We start from the raw sequence: 17646 nt of genomic DNA, 5'->3' as shown, positions 1-17646 counted from the left end.
TTGCGTGCGGCTGCCTGGAGAGGGGACGGTCACCACCAGCCCTCGAGCCGCAGCTGAGCAGCCCCCATTTATACAGCTGGCCTCCTGACACATGGAGCACCGCACACACCCAAACCTGGTTTGGGATTCCTGGGTGATGCTGTAAAAATTATAATAAAACCTGTTTCTGCAAGGCAAGCTGTAGCTACAGATTGATTCCTCCACAACACAACCTGGTTATGCTGATAGTATATATTTATGTCATATATATATATATATGAAATGACTCACTGACAATAGGCCAAAGATTCTCAGACTGTGACCTACACAGTGCTGCTGCTCCACTGACCAACCACTTTTCTTCCATGATACTGGGGCCCTCTTTTCCCAATGGCTTAGATTAAAAGATAGTTAGACAGAATGAAAATGTATTCTTCGACGGGCTTGTAAAGCAAAACTCTAGTAGGTATAAAAGATAATGCCATGTAATTAAATCAGCTGCACCCACTAAGTAACATATTTTGCCAAATATACTGTAAGTACTTTGAAAGCAAGAACTAAAATACTAAAATATTTTTCTGATTACTTGTCTGAATTTTTAATAATATGATATGCAAAGAATCATAAAACAAAGTATTTTACTATTCCTGATAGTATCTGTAGGCATCACTTTTGCCAGCTGTCCTGTGACAGTATATTCTACAACACAGAAATTTACTTCTTACATTGTTCACACAAAATGAACATGTTACACAAGCAAAAGGCATCAATTCCAAATGGCAGTCCTTACTGTCTTCTAAATATAACCCGAGTATTAAATACATATTAAAAAATTAGGAAAAATGGTATATTAATTCAATGTAATTAAGCTAATTAAATAAAACTAAGTTAAACTAAGCAAAGTATTAGAATTCTGATATTTTCCAATTACTATATGGGTTTGACACATGCAAGTACTTGGAGAAGGAAGAGTTGAAAACTTACATCTAAATACTATAACAAAGAACCACAATCTCTCAAAATCACAGAAAAAAGCAATAGCGAACACACCAGCAAATCCAGCAGTATCCAACAAAGCAGTGTACATATATATATATCTCATGTAACATTCACAATCCTATCTCCATGTCACATTTTCTCACCTATTTTCTGTAAGATGGAAGGATGTGAATTCCCAGAAACAGTACCCAAGCCTCACAGTGACCCACACACTTCCTAGCTGCCCACTCAAGCCATGAAAACCTGTCTTTTCTTGAGCTCTTCCATGCAAAAATATTCACTCATTCTCCCAGATGTCACATATACCACAGTATGGAGATGCTACATTAAACATTTTTGTATCATCTGCAATTGTGCATGCTGGCTCAGACATCTCCAGCACTGTTTTCTGACATCTTTAGCACTTCAGAAGTGCTGGAAAATAACAAATGGTGTTCATATGCATCTGTACTCTCCAAAGGAGTCCAGAAAGCAGCCAAATAATTCAGTGATTTTTTTTCAGCTGTTTGGCAGAATTTTTTTCCTGCCAACTTCCTATCACCCAGGACAGCCAGCCACTGGCAACTTGACAGACAAACATCTGAGCTGAGCATTGGGTAGTATTTGAAGCACCAGTTTGTTAAGCAGTTTTATTTACTCCTCATAGCCCCAGAAATCTAAGGCACATTTTTGACCCCACTTATTTGCAGTACACCATAGTGGACTTATGCTCACCACTTCCATATTCTGGCAAAATGTGCTTTTTTCCTTGCAGTAAGGAAGAAGAGAAGAACACCTTGGCAAAAAGTAATTTTTCTCCCCCCAATACTTAAATTTCTTACATTTTTAGCAGATCACTGTCCTTCTGGCATTTGCTTTTATTTTGCATGGCATGCATTTCTACCATTTTAAAACTTTGGTTTTATGGCAGCTTCTTTCCCTGTACCTGGCAGTATTAACATTATATACTAATTTACCTTTTATTAAAACATATGGTCTCTGTCTTCCTGATCTCCCATTGTCAAAGTTATTTCTCATCTACTTCACGTGTCCAGTGCTTGCTTTTGATGAAGCTGCTTGGAGCAGCAGTCTATCATTTCCATCTCATTTTCTAACACCACTAAAGGAGTTTTACAATTATAGTTGTACCAGTATTAAAAGCTTCTGCTAATGCAGCTATGTTAATAGACTACATCTTAAACAACTGCACTGCCCCAACGGAACATGGGGTTCAACCACAGGCTGCGCTTGAGTAAGGCAGAAACACTGGTTTCTGGTTTTTTGGGTTTTTTTAAGCGCAGCTAGAAACAAAGCAAGGGAGAAGTGATAAAAATTATCAATTTGCAGCACTGCTCCTTTTGCTAATCCCACCGAGGAACTGACACCAGCTCCAGTGGCCACACGTGAAGGCACAGCTCTTACAACCGCGAGCTGCGAGCCCACAGCTTGTTTCCTATCGCTCCTTAACTCCAAAAAAGTGTTAAATGCCACTTTTTTCGGTTTTTAATCAGTAGATCCTCCAAGAACCTACTTTAAGGAGCACTTCAAAACACCAAGGGCACGTGCGAGGAGAAGCAGGCTCCGGCCGAGGGACGTGGGGAGCCCCGCTTTCCAGCGTCAGGCCAAGCTCAGCGATCGCTTGTTGACTTCCACTGCTTTGGGAAACCTTTGCGACCAGGTGGGGCGGGGGGTCCCCCTTCCTTCCCCCCGCCACCCCGCTGCCCCCACGCGTGTTCCGGCGCCGCGGGCATCGCCGGGCCGGGCCGGGAGAGCTCAGCGACGGGAGCAGAGGGCTGCGCAGCCCTGAAGAAGCGCTGGGGTCGAGCAGCCCTCTGACGCCGGAGCGCCGAGGGGACGGAGCAGTAGGGCAGCCCCGTCCCCGCTGCCCGTCCCGCGGGGACCGCGGAGCGGGGGGGGACCGGCAGCCGGGGCGCTAATGAAACCCCACCAAATAAGGCGCTGCCGGCCGCCAGGAAGGGAGGCGAGGGACTGGTAGCGAGCGCTCTTCCCTCCTTCCCTGCCCCGCCGCGGCAGCGGGCGCCTCCCCCGCCCGGCCCTGACGGCAGCGGGGAGGAATGTGTTTCCGGGGCGGGGAAGCGCGGCCGAGCGTGGACCTTCCCCTCCCCTCCCCTCCCCCGCCGCGGCGGGCTCCCCCCCCAGCAGCTCGGAGGCAGCGGCGGGCAGCCGGACGGGGAGTGAGGAGCGAGGCCGGGCGTCCCGCCGCGCCGTGCCGCGCCTAGGCTAGGCCAGCCCAGCCCAGCCCAGCCCAGCCCAGCCCAGCCCGCTGCCGGGGCAGAGGGGCAGCTTCAGTCAGTCAGTCGGGCGGGCCGGCCGGAGCGCGCCCCCTGCCAGGAGCCAGCAGCGCCGCGGCCATGGCCGAGGTAGCGGGAGGACGGGGCGGGGGTTGGAACCGGTCGGGAGTGGGCTGAGCGGTGCCCGCCCGGCAGCGCGGCGCCTCGCCTCGGGCGCGTCCGCTGGTGACCGGGCGGGCTCCGGCGGGTGGTGCGGGGCAGAGGGCGGGGAGCACCCGGGAGCCGTTGCCGCCGCCCCGGGGCGCGGGTCTCTCAGCGCCCGTCCCGGGCGGCGGGGGGGGGGCCTCGCCTTCCGTCGCGCCTGCCCCGGCGGTGTGCCCCTCCCGGCGGGGCGGGCGGGAAGGTGTCGGGCCTGGCCTGCGGCTTCCCGGGGCGGCGGCGGGACGATGGCCTCGGTCCTCCCGTGCCTGTGGGGGCCAGCCAGGCCTTTGTCCGCCCGGGGCCTGGCCCGCCCCGACCCTTCCCTCCGGACGGAGGTGGGAGCCCGTAGCGGTGCCCTGCTCGGAGCCCTGCTCGGAGCCGCCCTGTGCCCTCCGCGGCCCCCCGCCGGGGTTGCCCGGGGCAGGGGCAGCGCTGGGATAGGTGAAGTTTCGGCGGCTTCCCCGGGAGTGCGTGGGAGGGCGGGCGGCTTCCCCCACCCCCGGCGCCCGGTCCGCGGCGGCAGAGCCGCAGGGGGAGGGCTCGCCTTCCGCGGGAAGCGGGCGCTGAGGAGAAGCGAGTTGCCGGAATGGGATCGCGAGGAGCGAAGCAGTGCAGGCGGGTGAATATCTAGATTACTGCCCTGCTCACGTCTGCTAAAAGCGACCATGAAGAGCGGGGTATGTGCACTGTTTGAATGACGGCGTGGTCGTAGTGCAGCGTTTTGACTGCTCGATGCGTTCAAATTTGTGCGTTTTCTGCTCTAAGCTGGCTTCGAGCCTTTATAGCCTGCTATAAGCTCGTGTCGGGGTGGAAGCCGGAATGCGAGGCCTCTGTATGTGATCTGTTTCACCTGGAGATTTCTGAAATAACTTCCAGCAACAAGAGTGCAATGTTTGACCCTATACCCATGGCTGGGAGGAAACATGAAGTGATAGGAAACTCTTCTCTGACTCACTGCTTAGTCCATGTCAGATGCCTTTATCTTAAAGAATAAGCATCTGACTGCCTGTTAGACTCATCAGGTAGTCCTTGTGACTATATTTCTTTATGAAAAAAAGTTAACAGTGTTCTTGGTTCCTTCTGTGTTTGTCTTTGGTATAATACAACAGTCCATCCAGGCCAAAGCACGTGCACGTACCTGTTGGGTGAAGACGTTGATTTTTCTGGTAGATTTGCCATTAGCGCCACAGTCCTGCTCATGCCAAGACACACAAACCTTTAGGAGCAAGGATTGTCTTTATTCGGATTAGGGGAAGCGCTCATGGCTAATGCTGCGTGGGTGCTTAGTGTTCAAATGGAGCGGGGACTTTATGTGTGTGAAAACGGATTTAGATAATCTGCTCATGGCACATTAATCATTCGGTGGGTGATGGTGGTAGGGCAAGAAAAATCAGTCCTCAATTATGAAATGAGATGACTTATGAAATGAGATGACAAAAAGCAGTGCTTTTTGTTTTGTTTTAAAGCAGTATTGTACTCTAGAAGGATGTAAATTAAACTAAATTAACAAGACTAAAAGCAGTGAAGGCATTCATTGTCCGCATCCATCCCAGTGATGAAACTGATGATTCATTCTCCTGTCACAAAAAATATTACTTGCCTCTGGCAAATGATTAAGTAGCATTTAGCAAGCTTGCCTAAGGCTATATTTATAAGGGTTGCAAAAATAGTGAGCCATTGGCAATAGGTAGGCAAGACAAGGCAAGTTGAGGACATGAACACCTTCAACTTTTGTCCTTTTCAAAGATGTTTCATCTGAAAGGTGCAAACCTGACAGGCATGCAGAATGAAATCTTACCTTAATCAAAGTTGGAGCTGGTAAGTGCTGTATGTTTGCCAGCCATGTGATAACTGAACCAGACTTATTTCAAAATGGAATGTCAGCAGTTAAAAATCTGTTCTTTGTGTGTGCAGCCAGGGAGCTCATTCCGCTCTGTACATGCAGTCATCCAATCTGCATCATGTTCCTAGTTATGCCCACCCTTGTGAAGGACTGATTTGGAGGGAAGCGAGTTTTTTTAGAATATGCATGAATTTCTGATGTGAGTGCAGAATTTTAGTGTTTTGTCTTGAGTTTTGAGTGACTCAAGTGGCTAATTCTCTACCACTTCCTTTGGGAAGTGATTCCCACAGCTGAAAACAAACTGTCTGGAAACTTTTCCTGCTGTTCTTTCTTCCTGATTCATTATTTCACTTCTCTGCTCTTAACCATCCTCCCTATACCTTTCTTAAGGTAGCTCTGCTATAATGGAATTTTGAAAAGAGCTCTTTTGCTGTAGTGAGTGGGTTAGGAAGTAGATAACTCGGGTAGTAGAAAGGCAAACTCGGGGAGAGCGATGCAAACACGGGCTGGGAACGTGTTATGTTCTCCATTGCTCTGAATATAATTGCCTTGCTGCCACTGGTATGAACACTCTGTAGTTGTTTGTAAATAGTTGTCAGGCCTACCTTTCCACCCAGTCTTGATTTAGTTGAGTGATGTGATGCACACTTAGCTCGTGGTTCTTCCAGCCCTCTGATGAGCCTTCTACAGCCTTCCTAGCTTTCCGTGGCTCTTGGTAACATGGCCTTCAGAAACGGTTCTGACTGTGATTGCGGCAGGACTGCTGTTAAAAAGGCTGTTGAAGTGCCTCCTCTTGATGGGACCCTTTTGTAAGCTATTGTCAAAGTGTAGTTCTGGAACAGGCTCCACCCCTGCTCCCTTTCCTTCCAGTGGATAGACTGGCAGAGTACCTGCTGTTCCCCTCCTGCCCGGGGGCCTGGGCTTCTTCAGTGCAGGCCTGCTGGTGATGCCTTCACTCATGTCACCAGTGCATGTAGGGAGTGGATGCGTGAGCTGCGATACCTTCTGTTCTGTTAGTTGCACCCACCGCATGGTGTGGGGAGTGGGTTTTGCGGGGAAAGGTTAGAGGCTGGATGAAGCTTTGCTGGCAATTGGTATACCTGGCCTCCTCTTCTTCCACTCTCTTTTCAAAAGACATTTTGTACCCCCTCCATGTGAGAGAGACTATTATGATCAGTGAGACATTGCAAAACTGAAGTTTAAACAGGCAAGCATTTTCCTGATCAGTGTGAACTGTGGCAAGCTAGCTAGCTTTAAGATTAGTTGCTCATGCCTCTTCACATGGCACTTGGAAGAGATACTGGTTAGACAGATCCAGAACAGAGAGGATCTAGGTTTGGCAGTAGCAGAGCCTATTCTGCCCTCGTTTGCTTTGCTAGAACTTAAAGTGATTTATTTTTTCCAACTTTTTTTTTTAGGATGGCCAATCCCCTTGGCATCGTTTTAATTCTTAGGAGCTGCAGTCAGCCTTCTGAGAGGGAATCCTTGTTGGGAGCGCCTTTTTATTTTTCTTTTAAGCTTCTCGGGGTCTGTTGGTAGAGCTCATAAAGCAATTACATAAATTAAATAATTTTTTAAAATGTAATTAAGGCAATATGTAGTTAGATTTATTTTGGAAGTGTCATTAAAAAGTACTTGCCAGCATGTGTACTATTCCCCTATGACTAGATTTTTAAGTCATCTGCTACATTCTGTGCTGAGTAGAAAATTTCCTGAGTCCCAGCAGCAGCAAACTTGGAGTTAAGTCCATGTTTTCCTACCTCTCATCTCCCATCTGTCTTTATATTGCTGATGCTACAGATTGTTCCCACTTGCTCTGCTCGCCTTGCTTTGAAGGCACTTACTAGTAGTAGCGTTCTCAGTAGAATTTGTAATGTTGCTGGTTAGGTGACTTGAGATTTTTCAAGCTTCTGCTCTGGTGTGTGTGTGCATGAGTGTTTTTTATACAAACACGTGCGTCTCAAAGCTTTACAGGAAAGTGAGTTTTTGGTGTAGGGGAGAGTTAGCTGTTTTTTCTGAAGAGGATGTTTGTTTGTTTTTCGAGAGGGAGTGTCACAGAATCACGGACTGATTAACAAATTCTGTGGCTCTGTCTCCTGGACAGACACTGGCAATATCTCAATTTGATTTAAGGCTTCTTTTGTGTCAAAAAATTGAAACTTGTTTGTTAGTTCTAAAGCTGAAAATGTCATTTATGGTGGCCGATACCATCTCCTTTTTTCTGTGTAGTTCCTCCTTGCTCTGTGTCGCTCTGCTCTGTATTCTGTTGCCAGCTTTCTGACAAGGGTGATATTACTTGCCGTGCAGTAACTGCAGTGATCCACAGTATTGACCAGGATCTGTCACTTGTGGTTATGGAGTTTCTCGGGTGGCCTACAAAGTCATTTTTGTGTTTACCCACAAATGGGAAGACAAATTCTACTTTGTCTTTTTTTTTTTTTTCCCCTCCCCCAATTTGCCCTGTGTAGGCATGGCCCAGCAACCTAAACTGTTAAAACTGTAAGTCAGGACAAATTTATGACAAGACCTTTCTCTAAACGTTCTTCTCTCCCACCATGTGGATTAGTAGTGTAAGTACCAGTAAAAAGCATATACAGCTTAATTGTAAGAAATTGTCATGTGCTTTAGCTGTGTTCATAACAGGCAATATGAGTTTCTAGCCCAATTTAAGATGTGTGTAGGCTTGCCAAGTAGCTTGTATTGGGAGTGTCACGCAGAGAAAATGAAAATTCTGACTCCTGTGAATGAAAAATGAGACATTGGGCACCTCATTGTTCATCACTAAATAGTACAGTTGTCTTTTTCAATACTAAGGGTGTTCTCTTTAGCAGAATGTTATATTAAACATCCTGTATTTTTGTAATAACCACCTACTTTTCTGTTCTTATATTAATCAGAGTGGTTAGTGGACTTCCTAGGCTATCGTATTCTCCCATTAACAAATTGAAGGTGTTCCCAGAGATGGTAAAGTCACTAATTTAGTAAAAAACTTGTGCATAACCAAGTACATGGTAGGGAAAGTGGCCTGATGAGGCTACAATATTCTTTTGGTTTGTATTAGAGGGGGAAGTTTTGAGTAATAAAATTGAGGCTAGAATCTTAACTTTGTTATTGCTAGTAAGAGCTAAGATGATACTGGTGTATTCTCACCATCCTTTTCATTGTTTTCTTTCACAGAAAAACATATTTCATATCTTTGATAAATTAATCAGTTCTCATGGTCTGCCAACAAATCATTAGTTTTCTGTTTGTAGTTATTTTCTCTAAACATCTCATTTGTAAGACTATGTTGACGTGCAGATTCTTCTTAAAATGCTCATAAACTATAATACATACAATATCTAGTGCCAGTATGTTCTCCCCAGAAAAGATCAACATAATATTTGCAGTTCATCTATTTCTGAATTGTGTTTGGTATAAGATCACTTAGGCTTAACTTAGTCCTAGTTTTGACCTAGCTTAGTTTTAACTTCTCCTCGGAGAGCCGTTGTTTCTATGGATTCTTGTATTAAACTATAAATTTCTGTGTAGTATACATGCAACATAAAAGTACTCACATGTAGTTAGTTTTATTTTATGGCTCTTAGCAAATAATTTTTGTACCTTTAGAGCTGTGCAAATAAAGGCACTTCTGATGTGGAAGGTGACCAGAAAAAGTGAGAGCTTTCTTCTTTTCTTGTCCTTGTGGTAGAATGAAAAACAATAATTATACATTGGGCTGAACTGAAACACTGAACTTACCCTCATGTGAAGATGACTGATTTGTGGTTATTTAAGAGAAGAAAAATAATTGTATTAGATTAATTTAGAAAGAGTCAGTATTTCACTTAGGAAATGGTAATATTGTGAGTCAAAGGTAGTATCTTGGATACTAATGTGTGCTTAGTCCCCGAGTGGTTTTGAAAAACAAACCTGAGACTGCAATGTGTGGTTTGGCACAGCCTTCACCTTGGAGTAAGTATTGAGATAAGGATGCAAGGGCCATTCCCTTTTGCAAAGGAAAAAAGAGGATAAGCTGTCATTCTAGTGTTTGTTAATTTTCTTTGGTGGAATTGTAGTTTTGTGTGTCTTAAGATGGTGCTAACCTGGGGCGTTGGCACCAAGATTCGTGCAGCTAGCTACTCTACAAACCCGTTTGATGTGTCCTCATCTGCGCTGTGTCTTTGTACCGGCAGGACCCACAGGGAGTGATCTGTGGCCGTATGCTGCTATAAAGCAGGAGATCACAGGATACTCTCCTAGTCAGTTGAGGGGTAACCTGGGTGTCAGGAGCATACCAGGGACTGTAGGAGGTCATTTGAAGGACCTGGCATTCTAGTAGATTGGCTGGCATCCTCTGCAGATTCAGTTGCTCAGGTATTAAATTGGGCAATATGCAAGCTCTGCCTAGGCCCTCAGCTGTCTGGTTTTCCAGATCTTGGGTAAAACGGTTTTGTGTGCATATTGAGTACAGCTAAAGGGAAAGCCTCTTTCTGAAGTGGAGATAAATACAAAAGAACATAATCTTTTTGATGTTAAATAAAAAGCACTCTCTCAGGGATCAAAAGATTACATGTTTTAGTAGCTGGTTATCTTTAAATTGGGATTAAGTTTTGCATCGGCATGACTTCTCGTATTATTGCTGCATCTTTGATAGTGGAGTGGCTGAAGACTTTGTGCTTGTCCAGTCAGCAAGTGAAATGCTCCCTCTTCTGACAATAAAAAGGAGAAATAAGAAAATCTTTGCTGGCATCATCCACAAGATTGACTAGGGTGAGCAAGGTTGATTAGTTGCTGCCAGCATGTTCTGGCTGAGACTTGTTCATATTAGACTGATGTTCTCTCGTGTAATTTGGTTTGGTGGGCATGGGATAAAGTCAAGAATTACCTTCTCTGAGGTTTGTTTTGTGTTTTCGCAAGGTTGTATTTAGTGTATGTTAATGTGCTCACTTTCTGGTGCCAGGTAAAGACTGTCCCAATGCTGAAAGGAGTACTGTAGCCCATCTATGTAAAATACAACACTTGACTTTTTGAAATGTCAGTTTGCTGGTTTTGTGTCAGAATAGATTAAAAACCTGTGTCAGTTGTGTGAATGTAACCTTCATGCGTTTCCAAAACAACTCTAAGTGTAACATTTTAGGAGATAACATTTGTTCTTCACTTTTACTGTACAGTTCAAGAATGGGAGATAATTTTTTTTGTGCTGTTTTTGTCATTTCTATGCAAATACAAATCTGTGTGAGAAATTAGTGTTCAAGAATTTCGGTGTAATTTTTCCTGGGTGTGGACTTGAGCATAAAAAAGGAAACAGTAGATTTCCTTTTTTGGAAGAACATACTATGCATATCAGCTATAGGTTGTTTAAAATGCATCATAAAATTGATAAATGGTGATAAACATTATTTTCCTGTGTATTTGTTACCTCTCTCCACTAAGGATATTGTTTACATAACTTCTCAAAGGCTAGACGAAAATGTTACGTAGCCATACTGCCGATATCCCCAGTTTCAGTGCAAAATTCAACTTTAGCATTGAAGAGTAACTACAGTGTCTAAGATTGCTGCCAGCGTTATCATCACTGTCATCTGCCCAATTTGGAGAGTGGATAGATGGTAATAAAAAAGCTTGCACAGATACTGGCCACTTTTTGGTGCATAATTCACAATGTAGTTTCACTTTCTAAATGAATAATGTCTGTATTTAATATGATTAACATTTGCTTGTAGCTAGAAGCGATTTTAATACTACATCTCTGGAAAGTTTAAGAAAAAAAAAAAGTGGTCTCATTAGTGATAACTCAAAACTCTGCAGCAGACAAGTGGTTTTCAAATTTACCTGGTTTTCATATTTTGTAAAATGTTCCAGTGGCCCTGGAACCATGAATTCCACTAAAAATGTGGTTTGTTTTTGTAGGAAATAAATGGCTCTGCAGCAATTTATACCAGTGTAGGTCTTAACTGTCCCTGCTGCCTGTAGCTGTGCAGTCTTGCCATCCTCTGTGCATCAGCAGTGGAAGTCATAAGGCTGTACAGTAAGGCACTGAAGTAGCTGATCTGGTTGAAAAATAGCTTGGCAAAAAATTAATTTTCAGTTAGACCTGCTATTTCAACTGAGTGACCACATGCGTTACTAGTGACATGCTTCAGACGACGGGGAGGAATAGGAAAATGTGCAGGTCATAGCAGGAGGAATGTGGGACTGCGGTAGTCCAGAGATAAGTTGGTGTAAGCTGCTGTAGGACCTCACAGCATCTGTTAGTGCATGCTTCAGTGCTCTTCTGACTTGAGTAATCCATCTAGATCAAGTGAGAAATAACTCAGCAAGGAGTTATTGCTCAGCTTGTTCCACTGTCTCAGTTACGAGGTGAAAGTATCGCCCGCAATTGGCACCAGATAGATGAAGGGTAGAAGGTGGGGAATTTTAGGGCCCAGAGTAGTTGAGCTATCTCTGTTAAGTAGTGGCGAACTGGTAGATCTACTCAGCTACTTTGAGAAACCTCCTCTTTTATTGTCTTCTGCAGTCCTCTTAGAAGCAGTCTGTGAACTCCAGGTTTAAAGTCCTGCTCTGGAAAGCAGAAGTGTATTAATAGGCAGGCTGTTTAGGCAAGTACTGGTTTTCATAAAATACTTTGTGATGGGTTGGTTATTTAATAAAAAAAAAAAAAGAAAAAATATGTCTTTTAAGGTTGAATTAATTTTTTTTTTTCCCCTGAGATTGGTGAGCTTTTTGCAAATGCTCAAACTTCAGGATTAAAATCTAAATGAAGTCAACTATTTGTTTCACTGTGTGCTTATACCTAGCCAGCTATTACTGCCATTGAATTAATAATAATGATAAGTTTATATATGTGTTAAAAATAAACATGCATGTGTAAAATTAAATATATATATAGAATTAAATATATTTTAAAAAAATCTCAGAGATTCATAAGGCTGTATGTAGTTCTGTGGGATGACCAGTTTTTTATTATTTCTGCATGTTCTTTTTCCTGACCGCTTACGCAGTGTTGAAAGTACACTGAGGATGAGAATAGTTTCAGTAGAAGTCTTATTCTAAATTGTGTTAGAATAGTGAATCTTTTAAAAAAAACTTGCAATGAAATATTTGGTTACTATCTGTAAGTATTATTCTATGTACTTGTCATTTAAATACTGAATTAAAATTAAAAAAAAAAAACAACCCACCCAAAGCACCAAAACGAAAAGAGCCCCAAAATCAACAACAAACAAAAAAGGCAAAAAAACCCTTCAGTGTTTTGTTCTTTGCTTGTCTTAATTTTTTTGGCCAACTAATTTATTCCAATAACCTACTGGAAAAAATAAAATCAGAATAGCTCCCCAAACTGACTGGCTGGCTGTGTTACAGAGCATTCACCGAAAACCAAGATGAAAGCTAACTGCTGCCGAATCAATTCACCCAAGGACAGCAGAGAAGGAAGGTGGGCCCGTGACAGCCAGGATTTGGGCTGGTTTAGCAGCAGTCAAAAGAGCACGGTGTCATTTTGGAGGGCCATCGGTCTGACAGCCACGTGCTGCTTGGTAAAAGTTGTTTCCTCAGCACTCCTCTGTCCATGTCGAGGTCTGGTTCAGTTCACCGAAGCTTACAGAAAGCAGTTTCAATGTGGAGGGGAAAGGGATGAGTCAAGGTATGGCTCTGCCAGCCCAGCAAGTGGAGCTGGCTTGGCATGGTGGTGGGCAGAGGTCCATGAGTGGGAGCGCAGGGGCTGAGGTTGCTTTTTTGGAGGTGAGGATGCTGTAGCACTGCTGTTCCTTTTGGCAGCAGTTAGCTTTCATCTTGGTTTTGGTTGCTGAAACTGTACCCTGAGTGTTAATGATAGCTGCTGGTGGGTGAACACTGCCATGTAACGACGGAGTTTCCGCTGAGTTTGCCCTTTGTGGTGTGCCAGCTTCTGGCTTCCTGCAGTACCTGCAGCAATAGCCAGCGAGATGTTTGCAACTGTTTTGTCTTGCAGAAATAGATGAGAGAGACAGTGTATTAACTGCAATTCTCTAGCTTTTTACTTAAGAATGTGCATACCTCTGTTCCGCTTTTCCTTTAAAAGAAAAGCTTGGATTAAAGTAAGTTGAGCCAGATATTTTGACAGTAGTGGATGTTACGAAGGCAGTACAACCTCAGAAGCATCAGTTAGCTGTGTAGGAGCTATATTTATATGTTTAACTAAACTTTTCATTTCCCCCTGTGTGGATGAATGTGAGGTTTGAGTTGCACAAAATTAAATAGCCTCTTCATGGGAATAGTAAGTGGTGCAGTGTGTGGGGGGAATTTAATACTACCACAAGGAACAGACACCTGTGTTTTTCTACTAGAATGGCTTAAATCGTTATGTGTCGTTCCTAATTGTAATCTGCCTGAGATGGAAATGCTAAACTTAGCTAAGAAGTCTTCTAGACTAGCAAGACCTATGTAAACAAGCTAAATATTCAGTTCACACTCTCCCCAACAAAAAAAAAATGGTGTTGCGTTTAAGCAAGAGGAGAATTTAAATTATTATGGCAAAAATGACTGATGGGTCTAAAAGCATTTGAAAAGTGATGAAACGAGATTTTTTTTTTTCCTCCCTCTGTTACAATCACAGTTGTGTAAAGAGGTGCTTGTAATAATGAAAGCCCTGAAATATTTGTTGTGGAAAAATGCCTACTGACAACAATGAGATTGGGTACAGTGAGAATTCTTACAAATTCGTGGAGACAATGTGCTTTGTCGTTAAGGCTGTGATGGACTTGAACTACTGAAAACTTCAGTTGGCAAGAGTATAGAAAACGGATATTTTTGACAGTGACAGTTTTGAGGGCGGGGAATAGGTGTTTTGGTTATTAACGCTTAGATCTCTTCATTATATATTTATCCTTAAAAAGGAGGCTTTCAAGGTGCACATGTATAAAAGCTGCTGCAGATACAGCAAATAAGTTTCAACCACAGTATCAGTACCCGTGGGCTTGGTGTGTTAGCTGTTTAGCCTCAGAGAGGTGCTTTGTGGTGTGCTTGCATGCTGGCATAAGCAGCATATGAATAGGTTTTATTATTTTGTCCTTGTTTAAAATTCGAGGAGATTCACAATGTCCTTGTAGGAATCCCAGCTTTGTCTGCAGGATGCGCCGATGTGGGATTTTTTTAGCAGAAGAGAGGAGAGCAGGTGTGTGGCGGTGGGGTGTTACGCTCTTTTATTCCGTACTTTAGTAAGCACAATAGTTTGAGGGGTGTAGAATAGAAAGAAGTAGTTATAAACTGGCTTTTCAGAAAAAGATGCAAATCTTTTAGCTGACACCAGGTATAAGCCATAGGTAATAAACAGTGAAAGCATATTTCTGGTGTTTTAATTAGATGTAGCCGCAGGCCTCTGCCTGCTCTGCTTGAGAACATGAAGACTTGTATTTCTCTCCTAATTTGAGGTTAAGCATTAAGTGCAACATACCTGTTTGTTGGTCTAGGTCTCCAAAAGACAGTTGTCAGATCTTACCTTATAAATTGCAGTCTGTGGATAATTGCCTGGTAAAAATATCTAAATAAACCCATGCAGAAAAAATAATATTCTCATGAGAAAGAGCACCTCACTTGGCTCATAAATGGTTTCCTGTATGTGGTGATCATCCACAGGCTATTCACATGAGCTGTGTTGAAGTACTACTTGCCTTTCAAGCATCAAGAGGCTTTCCAAAGCAACTCCTAAACTGTGGAGTCTTGGCTTCAAATTATGATTCAAAAGGTCAAGAGAGCATCATACTCAGTCTCTTTGTCTGTGTTAGGACCAAGTTAGGGACAAGGATGGTTAATCAGCAAAGTGTTCTTAAATTAACAATTATTGGTGGTATGGTAGTACTAAGGAGGTCTAGTCACAAATTCCAGACCTCTTGTGCATGGTGGTATGTACGTATATTATCTGGAAAAAGGTCCCTACTTAAAAGTGGTGCTGACTAACCAACGTTAGTTCTGGCCACACCACAGTGCTCGCCAAAAGGCACTAGAACAACGGGAAGAGATCAAGGTTGTGCTTCGGGTTTGCTGGCTTGACAGGTGAAGGCTTTTCATCAGCGGCAGCATCTTCACGTTGTCCCTGAACACTTTTTCTCATTCTTTTACTTTCAGTCACTGTCATCAGCATGAAAACTGGACTTGTGTAACTTTAATTTATCTTTTCATAATATATTTCTATTTGAGTAGGCTTTAGCAGCACTAGTATTCTTTACCATTTACTATACAGCTTGGGTTTGCTTGTGATGATATTATTTAGGTTTGCAGCTGGTTGCTGGAGTTTGTCATTAAGTAAAATTATCGATGGATTTTGCTAATGAAAACATGTATAGAAATACAGTGCTATTAAATAAATGTAATCTGTCTGGCCTAAATAGATTTACTATGTTCCACAGAAGTCTAAATTCGGTAGGTCTCTCCTCGCTTACCGGAAGTTCCCTGGCTGCCTTTAGTTGCTTGTTGAAAGATAAATATTTGCTTTAACTTCTTTAAACCCATAGGGAAGTCCATGTAGTTCAGATTGGTCAGGTCTGCAATTAGAGAGGGATTTCAGTGCTGGCCAGAGTGTACTAGTTAGTAGTCATGCGTGATACAGGAGGTTTGCAGTCAAGGCTCTCTTCTGTGTCTTGAGTGTGAATATACACCTCTTTCCTTTCGCCTTCCTACACATTAGGGCATTTGGTGAGAAGGAAAGAAATCTCATACTCCAAATCATGGTCTCAAGACTCTCTGCTTTTATCCATTGACAATATGCTGTAAAATCTGTGTACATATTCCAGGGACCAAGATCTAGAAACCCCACTTAAATCTTTCTTCTACCTCCCAGCGAGTGCTTCATTAGCTAAACAAGAGTCAGAACTTTTATCAGCCCATTTTCTGTCTCCGTGCCTTTCATTCTTGGTTGCATAGCAGCTTTGGTTTAGTAAGAGAGGTGGTGGGTGCTCTTACTCTAGTATATCCTGTAGGCTGATATAGCATTCCCAGGAAATGTGAATTCAAACCCTTTGAGGCTGAGGAGGGACTGGCACCCAGTTATCTTCTTGGGTATGCCTCCATGCTGTAAAATATCGGGGAACCATTACCACCGTCTGTCATGCCAACTGTATCACAACTGGATCTACCATGTCCTCTTGGTTTTATCTTTCTCAAGGTGGAGAGATGTCAAGTATCGAAAACTTTGTCATCTGCAGTTGTTCTGAAATAGGTACTTCTTTTTTTTCCGATTATAGAGGAAACGTACGTGTTCTATCAAGAAAAATCATCATCCCCACCCTGCTGCCTGCAGCCAGCCACCTAACTTGGGCAGATTTGTTTCCACTCAGTAGTTCAAATCAAGACCAAAAAATGCTTTTCAGGAAAATACCTAACTCTTTTGGTTCCACTCTCTAGACTGTCAGTAAGTTGAGGGCTCCTGTGAAATCCAGGAACAAATATCAATAAATTCTGTATAAAAGGAATAATATGGTCAAACCATGTGAGTGCTCGTGAAGTTAGCTGTTCTGTCTTGAAGCAGCTGTGTGCTATATAAACTAACAAACACCCCATACTCTGGGGACACAGCCAACACTGTGAACAGCCTTCCAGACCTGTTCTCATGAGCCATGGCCTCAGCCTGATGGTACTTGCACATGACCATTTTCATGTGTTCAGCTGAAGAGGCTATGTGATGCAGGTACCCGTGCTGTATTTTCAGCAGTGGTTTTAGACATAGAAGTCTATTTTAGAACCTAATGGTTATTGATTTTTTTCCATTGAATCCAGTCCTTTCTGGTGAATTTTAAGCAACTTAATCTTTTGAGAAATTTTTGAGAGCTCTTAAGTGTGAATAAACTACAGGTAGTAATGCAATGTAACTGACTGAGAGTCTTAGCAAACCAGTTGCGTTACTGTGTGTGTTTGTCTGCCTTACTAAGCATAGGAGAGGGGCACAGTAGTTTCCGTGCAGAATTGTGATATGTTTCCCTGTGGTTCTAGCACGCAGAAATGTGTGTTCTCATCTGGTTTTGGACTCCCAACCCTGCAGGGATGATCTGAACTAACCAGTGTCATACACTAATTGTGGCAGGTAACCTCAGATAACCATACTGGAGGAGCTGGTCTCCTGATCCTAAGCAGAAAATTAGTTTCCTGTACCTCTTTGTAATTAAAATTTAAGTCCCAACTGCTTTATTACATATTATTTTAATGTATGATGCCCCACTAAAACAGAGTGGTTATGGAAGTGTTTATCATGAGCATTTGGTGACTATGCTTGTTTTATTCCATTAACTTGGAGATAATAACCGACGGAGAGAAATTAAGTCCAGTGTGAAATACTGCTGATTCTTTTATCCTCTAGCGTCATGGTAACTGAAATGGTTATGCCTTAAAGCTTTTTCAGGACACAATTTGAATAAACAGTTTTGAAGTGATTAATTTTTTGTA

The 17646-nt window shown here is 43.2% G+C and overlaps 1 protein-coding gene across 1 annotated transcript in view; it reads left to right on the top strand.

Annotated features, from left to right (window-relative positions):
- The first annotated feature begins 3075 nt into the window (after window positions 1-3075).
- The window catches only part of ITGB1 (integrin subunit beta 1), a 44595-nt gene continuing 30024 nt past the window's right edge, over window positions 3076-17646 (top strand). Inside the window, exon 1 of the mRNA XM_064444932.1 lies at window positions 3076-3338. Within this exon, the coding sequence (XP_064301002.1) occupies window positions 3330-3338 (9 nt within the window). The 5' untranslated portion in view covers window positions 3076-3329. The remainder of the gene's footprint in view (window positions 3339-17646) is intronic.

This window comes from Phalacrocorax carbo, chromosome 2 (assembly GCF_963921805.1).
Source record: "Phalacrocorax carbo chromosome 2, bPhaCar2.1, whole genome shotgun sequence".
NCBI classification, from domain to species: domain Eukaryota; kingdom Metazoa; phylum Chordata; class Aves; order Suliformes; family Phalacrocoracidae; genus Phalacrocorax; species Phalacrocorax carbo.
The sequence above is the reverse complement of the archived record's forward strand: the minus strand, read 5'-3'. Positions and strand labels throughout refer to the sequence as shown.